At 36.8% G+C, this 10,865-nt stretch overlaps 1 protein-coding gene across 1 annotated transcript in view; it reads left to right on the forward strand.

The window, feature by feature from the left end:
- Positions 1 to 1,404: 1,404 nt before the first annotated feature.
- The window catches only part of LOC108767953 (arginine/serine-rich protein PNISR), a 12,360-nt gene continuing 2,899 nt past the window's right edge, over positions 1,405 to 10,865 (forward strand). Inside the window, 11 exon segments of the mRNA XM_018518104.1 lie at positions 1,405 to 1,498; positions 3,681 to 3,869; positions 4,989 to 5,239; positions 5,662 to 5,833; positions 5,957 to 6,138; positions 6,772 to 7,011; positions 8,046 to 8,148; positions 9,148 to 9,219; positions 9,624 to 9,718; positions 10,245 to 10,404; positions 10,480 to 10,865. Coding sequence (XP_018373606.1) covers positions 1,405 to 1,498; positions 3,681 to 3,869; positions 4,989 to 5,239; positions 5,662 to 5,833; positions 5,957 to 6,138; positions 6,772 to 7,011; positions 8,046 to 8,148; positions 9,148 to 9,219; positions 9,624 to 9,718; positions 10,245 to 10,404; positions 10,480 to 10,865 — 1,944 coding nt within the window.

Genomic DNA, 10,865 nt, shown 5'->3' on the forward strand with positions numbered 1-10,865 from the left:
GTCAATTTCTTATGGCTTAAGGCTTAAAACACCTATTGTAGATCCAGACTAAGTCCGCAAACACAATATAGTAGTAAGCTTTAAGTCTTAAGGAATTAACCAATCATAGTCGATTATTCTTCTCACATTCAACTGTGATCGATCAATTTCTTACAGCTTAAGGCTTGAAACACCTATTGTAGATCCGGGGTAACTAAACTGAGAAGTGTTCGGAATGCACCCATATGCTGGACTCACCCTGGATCCGACGTGCGTCGTACAATGTTCTGCAACCAATTAGAAAGCAGAATTTTATTTTGTATCGATGATACCGATGATACGGAGCGAAATCCTGTTTTCTGATTGATTGCAGAGCGTCGTACGACGCACATCGGATCCAGGGTGAATCCAGCATTAGTACTTCTTCTAGTACTTTTGCGATACTGACATAAGTCGAGTGCGCTTCTCTTATGTCTGTTCTACAATAGGATGCAATAGGGTCTCGAGTTGTAAGCCGTAAGAAATTGAGCAATCACAGTTAAGTGTGAGAAGAATAATCGCCTATGATTGGTTAATTTCTTACGGCTTATCGCTTATCTATTGTAGAACAGGCCTTATAAATATAGGACTCTAGGCAGTCTAGGGCTGCTTTCAAAAACATCACCCGGGTATCTCCGTGTATGATCTTATCCTTGTTTAACACTGAGTGAACAACAAAGATAATACGATACGCGGGGGCACTCGGGTGATGTTTCTGAACGCAGCCTAGGCAAGCGTTTCCACCTCCACGTCAGTGTGCAGTGTGCAGGAGCCATTATTTTAAAATGCTGTATCGGCACTGCATGATGCGGCGAGATGTCTGATACCTCTCTGGTGGAGTGTCTGTGTCTACGGCTACGGGTACGTCGTAGACATTGTCTATCGCCTAAATCCCGGGCGGGATCACATTTCGTAAAAGTTGACCAAGATCCTGGGGAGTGGAGCACCTCATCCGCCTCATCGTCGTCGTACGACGTACGACATATGTCGTCGCCAGTCGTCGCTTGTGTCAAGTCAAGCTGATCAGGAGCACACAGGCGCATCCAAAATTCCAAATAGTAACGGCTATAATTTTTCGGGCATACGGTACAACTGTAGAAAAGTATTGTCACCGAACAAGTAGAAACGCACCAAGATCAACCAAGACGCACGTTTGAACGTTGAAATTCTATCAAGCAGCATCGCCGGGAAGAGAGAAAGCTGAGACCAAAAAAGAAAAGTACGCGAGGACGCCGTTCTCGCAGCGCTTCCACTTTCCGAAGTCACTTCCGATCCCAGTGAAGTGGCGCCAAGGAGTATGTTCTGTGATAGACCGTGGTAGGTTAGACACAAACTGGCTCGAGATACCTATTACCTAGTCGATATCTTGACCGTGCGCCTTCGCAAATGAAGATGAGCGGGGATATGTTTGAGGGGAAGGATTATCCGACTCAGTGGGCGCTCAATCCTTCCGCTTATCAAAACATGAGTAACGATCAAGGTGAGTCGTCGCCCAGGGTAGCAAATCTTCAGCCTTATATTTGTACTGATTCTGCTCTTCTGATGTTCAAAGACATAGAAATGTATATGCAGGATGATGTTTGATGTACAAAATGTTTCCTTGTAATTTCTATCTAGTTTTCAGCCTTTAGTAATTCTTTATCACAGTTCTTTATCAATTTTGTTAACTCTTTGAGGCCCGATTGCACCAAGGTACTTTGACTTTAAGCAAAGGCTTAAAACTCTCATTTTCTCTCTTTAAAGATGAGAGAGAGAGAGAGAGAGAGAGAGAGAGAGAGCCAGAAAGAGTTTTAAGCCTCGCTTAAAATTAAAGTAACGTTGATGCAATTGGGCCTAAAACTTTTAAAATGAATATGTCTCTTGAAGATTAAAAATTGAGCTACTTTTTCATATATTACTGCCAGATGTCAGTATAGTATAGAATACGTATAGTATACGTAACGAGAACTAAAGATTTTCAGTAGTTGACAGTGATATACAAATATGGCCTTTCAAGACTGGCTCTAAAGAAAATTTAAAAAGATAAATATATAAACTAAATGTTACAACATTTCATGTGCTATGCTATTATGTAAAAGTGAGATATAAACATGAACAACATCTAGCAGTTTGATAGAAATAAATTCACAATGTACATCCGAACAGACGATGTCAACATTGGACGTTTTACACATTTGTATTATGGATTTATTGATTAATAACTTTATATATAATAATCTTTGAAACATTTGTACATACCATCGTAGAATTGTACAACAAACTAAAATCATTATTAATGTATGAATTTATTAAACAATAAAGAAAAAGGGCTACGAGCCAAAAATTATTTTATAAAATTAAACATCGTTAATATAGAAGTTTGGACATAAGTAAAAGAAACAATATCCTTTAGTTAAGATTTAATATAATGTGCTAGCAAACAAAAACAAACGTTTCGATCGCGATTGGATCATTATCAATGTTAAAAACATAATATTACAAACGATAAAAAAACAAAACATAATATAAATTTATACTTTGCTCTCTCTAACAAACGCTGGTAACATAAAAACAATTATCATCCTGTACACAGTTATAATGTATCTTGGAAAAAGTCGTCGCATAACAATAGCTAATTGCAGTCAATTATTGAACTGCTTGAATAATGTTAGATAATTGAAGTCAATCATTGATTAGCTTGAATAATGTTCTTTGATATAACGTAAATCAGAGAATATAACGCATGAAAATGAATTTAGTTTCATAGATAAAATATATTATACAAGAATTATATCTCAGCGCAAGATTATTGTTACAGTAAAAAGAAGAAATTGCTATGAATAGTAAACCAGACAATATAATGCATTGAGATGATACATTGCAAAAATTAATGAAAGTTAAATTTGTAAAATGTATATCTATACATTATATGAGTTTATAATTTAGTACTAAAATTAATACGAATATAAATATCTTTAATGTAAAAAACCATTCTTCAGTCAAAAATTAAAAGTGTCTCTGGCGTAGAAAGTCGGATAAAATTAGAAACAATGCGATCAGAAGTAAAACAATGTATTGTCTCTTCGGTGTTATGAGACATTATGAAATAAAAAATTAACATCCAGAGAAGGAAGGAAAATATTATGTTGGAAAATAGTGGAAAGTGGGAACTAAGAGGGGATAGAAGTGTAGATGAAAGCGTGAAGGAAGTGGATGTACATAAAGAAAAGAAGGAATTATGAGGGGGAGAGGGATTGGATAATCTGCAGATAGGATTCAAGCAAAGATTCTGTATCGTTTTGTTTATTTAAGTCCTGTTTTTGCCTTTTTATGTGAATCATTTCAGATATCAGTCTCTTATTATAGCAAGATTCACTGTCTAAAATCTTCACTTCATTCCATCTGAAATTGTGGTTGAAATTGATACGGTGGTCGGATATGACAGATAAAAAACCCATTTTCTTGCTGATATCTGAAATATGTTCACGTATCATTCTCATACTCAATTTTATTTTTGTTTGGCCAACATAGCTGGCCTCGCAATCATCACATGAGATCTTATACACCAAATTTTGATTGGAAAGCAATTCTAACTTGTCCTTTCCTCTCTTTATAAAACTTTTTAATGTGTTGGTAATGGAGAATAAGTAAATATATGAATTTATTGTTATTATCTGGAATAGTGGATTGGGCTGCTCTGGCGCAGCAATGGATAAAGATGAAGGAAACTGTCGTGCCACCAGCTCCACCACCACCCAGCATAAATCCTGTATGTTCTGCTAATGATGGTAGTGGAGAGGCACCAATGGACATGGATACTAAGGACGATGACGTGCCTCCAGCACCACCTGCACCGACCATCAGTGGATCCGGTGAAAAAGCACATCTGATTTGGATGGTTTAATTTCCGTTCAGAATTTTAATAATGACAATGAAACTATGTGTTGTCACTACTAGGGACAACTGGACACCTATCATGGAACAAGTCAGAATGGATTCCGATCGGAATCGTTCAATTAGTTCCTAAATTCCTATTGTGTTTTCTAGAAAAAATTGAATAATTCTGATCATAATCCATTCCAAACATTTCCATAATAGGTGCCTTGATTTAATTTTTCTTGAAATATATTATTAAATATCAAGCTCTGAGATACATGTATTTCTTTTGAAAAATCTAGATACACAGTTATAAAGTATATTAAAAAATTATACAAGTTTTATGTAAAACATATTTCTATTTAGTTTATTATTTTGTTGATAATAATTGAAATTAGATATAAGCGTTAGTTTTGAGAAATTGTTTCAGCTTTTAAATCACAAATTGAATTGATATAAAAAAATTTTTAAGTTTTTGTTGAACAATATATTTCAAGAAGAATCAATCCTGACAGATTGATTTAGATTTCAGATAGTTGTGACAGGCCAGTATTAGTTTCGATTTAGGTCTCTTTACAAGTATCCTTCTACGCGCGCACGCGCGCGCACACATTCTATAATTTTCGCAACGATGCTATACTTGCAAAATAAAAGTCTGGTTTTGTTGTGTTGGAGCTATTGCTTGGTGAAAATTATTTGATGAAAATCCTCTCGGCCATTTCTGACTTTTCATACACTACTCATATACTTGAGATTTGAAAAGAATATTTGTTATCGCCAAAACTATGGGTTTGCAAATGCCATAAAATTTCTGGATCTTAATTTCTTCTTTAGTCAAAAACTTGAGGATACAACGCTGCTTGAACTTGTACTAGCTCTATTCATGTTTGTCATCATTATTTTATAAGTTTGTGTGCCTCGGATTGCTCTCATTTTATAGCAGAGAGAACTCTCCTACTGTTACGAGAGATATGGCATTTTATTGTTTCTCGGAGAAATTGAAAATCTTGGACAGAAGTTGAATCATCCATGTTAACATTGATAATGAATAGTTACTATTGAAATTGGACAACAAGAGAGATTTCCTTATTGCGATATAATATTGACGGGAATAGAAGCCTGGACTCAGTGGAACCAATGGGGTCATTGGAACGCCTCAACATCTGGAACCGGGAATTGGGAATGGAGTGGCGTTCCTCCCCCGGGTGTTACCGTAGATCCCGATGGCAAACCAATTGGACTTCCAGCCGTACCGGTTATTCCACCTGCACCAACGATATCGACCACTACTGATTTCAACACACCTCCCCCTGCACCGTCGCTGTACTCGTATAATTCGGTGCCACCTGGACAACCATATAATCAGGTAAAGAAATGAAAGAAAGTGAAATCTCTGTTCTAGAATGGCACAGAACAGTTTAGGTTGAAAGAAGACCCCAGAAGGTTTACGAGTGGTCCATTCTTAAGTACTTTCTTATTTTATATCTAGTTGAAATTGAGCAAATAAATAAAGTAAATGTAAAGCTCGTTAGTTGCAAAGCAATATAAGAGAAACGATGACCAAGAACGATGAGAAATTAAAAATGGTAAAATTGTAAGTTATTAGTAATAAATAATTTATTCTCTATTTACAAAGTTCAATTACATAATTCTTTAATCAATTTCTTATAAAGTCAAGACATACGTGAGATGGGGATCGAGATGGAACTCGGAACTCACTGACTGAATCAACTGTTTTATATGGACGCCACATGTTGCATTAAGTACCTTAATAAATCTGTTTATCAGGTTTCTAACTATTGGTCTGGTGAGCCACCTAATGCAATATCACCACAGCCGCTTCCTTTTATGAAGGGCATGAGGCATGCAAGTAGAGGACCTCACATGAGAGCGATGGATTCTATTAGAGGTCGAGATGACAGAGAAAAGACACCGGAGGAAGATACTACTACAACTATAGGTAAAAATTATAACGGATAATATAACAGCTTGTAATCGTTGAAACGGATTCAGCTGATTTGGCAATTATGAAATTTCAACGCAAATCGTTAGTTATACATTTTTATTAATCCATTTTGTGTAGACGCCGCAAAACGAAGACAGTTGCCGGCATGGATCCGCGAAGGTCTGGAGAAGATGGAGAAGGAGAAACAGAAAGCCATGGAGAAAGAAAGGCTAGAGATACTGAGAAAGCAGGAATTAGAAGCTCGCAAGCAAGCAGAGGATGAAGCGCGTGCAGTGCTCAATCCGAGCAAGAGTAAATTTGTAAGCAATAAAACGTTCGTTCACTCAATTATTATCTCAGATTATGACATCAGAAACAAGAAAACAAGAAAATTTTCAAATTATATTTAAACAAATATTTTTAAATAAAATATTTACAATTCATAGAATAGATTTGTAAAATATAGCGAAAATGATCTTCTTATTTCGGGAAAAAATTAAATCATATTTGTTTTTTTATATTACAAAACAAGAGTAACTCTCGAGAGAATGTCAAATAAGATAAAAACAAATCGAGAGCTAATGAGAGTTTTTGCGCGGTAATTAGTGCGAAGACGATAATAAAATTTGTCAATTTACAAACTTTTAATCACTGTAACGCGAATAATAATAATACAAATGTTACAAATGTTTCGGCTTTATTTCAAGTCGTCTACAGTGTGTTGAGCTTAAAAATTAATTTATACTTTATAGCCAAACCGGAAGAGTGACGATTCATTTTCATCCTCATTGCATTGACACATGATTGATAAGTCAAATGGCAAAAAACGACATGATGAAAATTCTGTATAGTCATATTTGTCCAAACTTTAAAGATCATAAATTCGCTGAGCATTGTCCATGACTTTGCGGATTTTAAAACATGAAATTATCCATTGTCACTTGCTCCTACAGGATTCGGATTCGGAAAAGGAAACCGAGCAGGATTTCGATACGAATAACGCACGCGGACAACAATCTGTGGAAAAGAGCTACGATCGCACCCCGGATATCATTGTCCGGCCGCGAAAATCACGATTCAGGGACGCCGATTCGCCCGAGTCTCATACGGGACCCGATGAGAGTCCGACTGCTGCGGTTAGTACAGTCCCGATTGTGCAGAAACGGTCTCGAGAGGAAATTTTACAGGATGTGGTAAGTATAAAGATGAAAATGACTAAACAAAAACTAGAAATTAGAAATAAAAGACTCGGTAAAAAGCAGTTTTTTTATTTTGGTCCTCAAAAAGTTTTTTACTCGGATATATTCTTTTGGAGCATATCATTTTGTACTATTGTTCTGGAATCCAATTATTGCATTCATCCATAAGATTTCCCTGTAAAATTAACAGTCAAAATGTAGTACAATAACTAAGTGGCGGTGGCCATAGATATACATTATCGCTCATAATACTGGAAAATATTTATGAATCCTGCTATTTTTAAAAGCAAATGTTAATATTATATTATTAACATTTTATAACAATATAATTTCCTTACTTACATATTCTTTGCATTAACGGCTCTTAATTTTCAATCTATAGTCTAAAAGGGCAAGATTTAGGCTTTCATTTCATCCCAATTAGAAGCAGCGCCAAGTGTTTACTTATTTAATTTTTTGTAGCAAATACTTGAATAGACAAGGCAATTTTGTGCTAACGTTTTAAATATTTTTAAGGAGAATTAAACAACTACTACTTACAATTAGGTTGGAAGAGAAAATATCTTTAAATTAATTATCATATAAAAATTTTATGTAAAAAGAATCAAAGCCATTTGGATCGGAATAGGAAGATCCTTCAATAGGAATACAAAGATATATCCTTAGGTTTCATTGTATTAAAGATTAAAGATAGTACCACGTGGATTGTATTCTTTATTTAATTTAGCATGGTTGGTGTGGGATTTAACTTGGCGTCAGTATACTATTTTTACTAAATAATACACGTTATATATTTTTTTATATTCTCAATAAAAGTTCTTTATTTCAACTTCGCAAAAAAGTAATAATAACTTCAACTTCAAAAATTATTACATAAAAGTAAAAGATACGAGGTATCAACAAGTGTGATATAAAGTTTATTAAACAAAGATCCAAAATAATTTAAATTAATATCCAATATATGTTTAATTAATTATAATGAATTTAATGATATCCGAATGGATTGCATCATGTCTTCTGTTATACAGATGTTGAAAGTGAGAAGATCATTGACGGAAATACTTCTGGAAGTGACGAACGAAGAAATTGGTGCGGTATGCAGGGAGATTTGGAGCCGCGCACGTGCCAAAGGTACCCCCCCAGATACACACGATAGAACTAACCAATTGAATTTCCGTGCTTTCGCCCATCGGGGCACAGAATCCGAGTCAATGAGTCTACTCGCGACACCACGCTGCGACGAAGCTGTGCGATTGTGTAATACAAAGTTTGAGAGCATTAAACAGAGATACCTTAACATGTAGACTTAATTATTCGGCAATTTCAGGACATCCTATGTTTTGCGTTTTCAGAGATTTGCGTGTAGCGTAAGACACATTTCTCTCTCTCTCTCTCTCTCTCTCTCTCTCTCTATCTATCTATCTATCTATCTATCTATCTATCTATCTATCTATCTATCTATCTATCTATCTATCTCGCTTTTAATCACGTAATCGTCCCGTGATTACGTGTCACAGATTTTTAAGACATTTTTACATTACCGGCATTCTTATGTCCGGCAATGATCTTTTTCGCGATATATCTCTATGATAAAGGCACTCTAAAATATACTTTTATATCATAGTGTAAATAGTATTTTAACAATCTGAAATTGTTTTAATAAGGACGTCTAGATATTATAATTTAATAATATTTAATGTGTGTACAATTAATGAAAATGTTATATCTGTCATACCCATCTATGCATGGGCATGTTTTATCATTTGATTTGTAAACATTTTAAAGGCATTTGTCCGAGTTTTTATAAGTATCTCTAACAAACTTCGTTTCATGCATTGCGAACTTTATCCTTCAAAGTTCCGGCAATAAAAGTTACAAGCTGCGTAGCACATCGCGCGATGTAGATGTAATTTTTCTTTAGGGCATATTAGAATATTATAGTTTGACTTATAAGTGTGGAATAATGTTATTAAAGATTTCTTAAGGTACATAAGAGAGGAAGCGAAGGGATGATTCGCCCCCCTTGCGCGAATGGGCTGATCAGAGCCATTCGATATTATAGGGGGCGTTATCCGTATGCGGTACTGCACACTTTTAGCGATTGATTACTAAATGCGTGTGTATTGTAAGTCCCTGCAGGAGAGACCCCCGTCGCATCCCTCAACATGGCCCCTCTTGCTCAGATCACTCACGAATCACTCGGTGAGTACGCTTTGACGCTCTATTGTAACGCACGGCGATATCTGTAGGGAACGGCCGTGAAACAGTGACGCAGTGACTCGTGAGAAAGGAGAGAAAGAAAAGGGACACTGCGTAATTACGCACAAGTTCAAGTTTAACTTAATGTTAAACTCGGCCGTTCTCTCGTAGAAATTATTTATCGCTGCAACCGAAAGAGAGGTGTTCCCCCCCTCTCCTTTTCTCTCTCTCTCTCGTGCTCTTTCTCAGGACGTTTCTTGATGAGAGTAACGGCTGTGAAAATTAGCCAGAGCCGAGCCTTTGCATATATTTTTTAACTTTTTTTTATTTGTTTTTCTGTCGCTCCGACATTGAGAGTGTCGCGTGCGCACTAAACGGATATAATTCCTGGCTCTTGTCTGCCGTAGGTCTGAGCATCTATAACGACAGTAACAGCGAGTCCGAGGAGGAACAGAGTGAACACGCGCAGATTCAGAATGATGATAGCGATGAAGAGTTGAAGGTAGGAATTTTCTTACGCGAGGAAACACTGCGAAATTTTTAATTTGGATCATTTTTTATCGATATGTAAAGTGACTCAATCCATGAATAACGATATGCATGTTATTCGTCCTCTATGACTCTTTAAAAATATGATTTTCAATCTTAAGGGGGAAGATTTTGCTCAATAAGATTTAAATTGTGTTTATTTATTTCTTTTTCTGAAATATTATATGTTCGCAAATGTTGCCTTGGATTTGATTGTATAAATCTCCCGTTTTCTCTTAAAGACAAAAGATCTTTCTTTAAAAAAATTTTTTTTAATTTTCTGTTTCAAAAGCACTTTTTAATTTTCTGTTTCAAAAGTAAAAAATCTTACTAAAGGATAATGTGGTGAATAACGCCTATATTAAATCACTCTACGTATCTATAAAAGTTAAAAAATTCAAATAGATTTTAGTTTCGCAGTACTGTTAAATTAATCATTTGTCGCGATTAACTCAACTTGCAAAAGTGACACCGTTTTATTTCACGATTCAATTTCGCAGGAAACGCTGAGACGGCGACAGCAGGCATTTCGCAAGACGGAGGAGGAGATCGAGGCACGGCTCGCCGAGGAAGAGGAGGAGGAGGAGCAGCGTAGCGAAGAGCAGTACAGTAATAAGCAACAGGAAAATCATACCGGTAATACTAGCTGCCGAGAGTCAGGTATGTTTCGACAGACAACCCATCCGCATGTCGCTGCTGGGAAATTAAGTGTAACTTCCTGACGTCATACTTTAGTTGATGAAAAAGAAACGGTAGATAATCAGAGAGAAGCGTCCGAGACTTTGTCGAGCGGCGGTCAAAGCCCAACAGCGGCGGTGCCGCAGAACGCGCCGGCGGCCGACGGCCAGCAGGTAGCGAAGCCGAGCAGCACCGTATCGGGATCCGCCGATTCTGAGTCGAGCAGCACCGAGTCCACGAGCAGCTTGTCTGAATCGAGCCGCGAATCCGCGCCCAAGAAGCATCACGAGAAAGCGCGCAAACAACAATCGCAGCAGCAACAGCATCAACAGCGTTACAATCGACGGCGGAAGTCTAAGAGCAGGAGCAAGTCACGAAGTGGTAGACGGTCCACTAGGTCGTCGCGCTCATCCGAACGCGGTGGCGGTGGCGGCGGCGGTGGC

Source organism: Trachymyrmex cornetzi, unplaced genomic scaffold (assembly GCF_001594075.2).
Source record: "Trachymyrmex cornetzi isolate Tcor2-1 unplaced genomic scaffold, Tcor1.1 scaffold121, whole genome shotgun sequence".
NCBI lineage: Eukaryota > Metazoa > Arthropoda > Insecta > Hymenoptera > Formicidae > Trachymyrmex > Trachymyrmex cornetzi.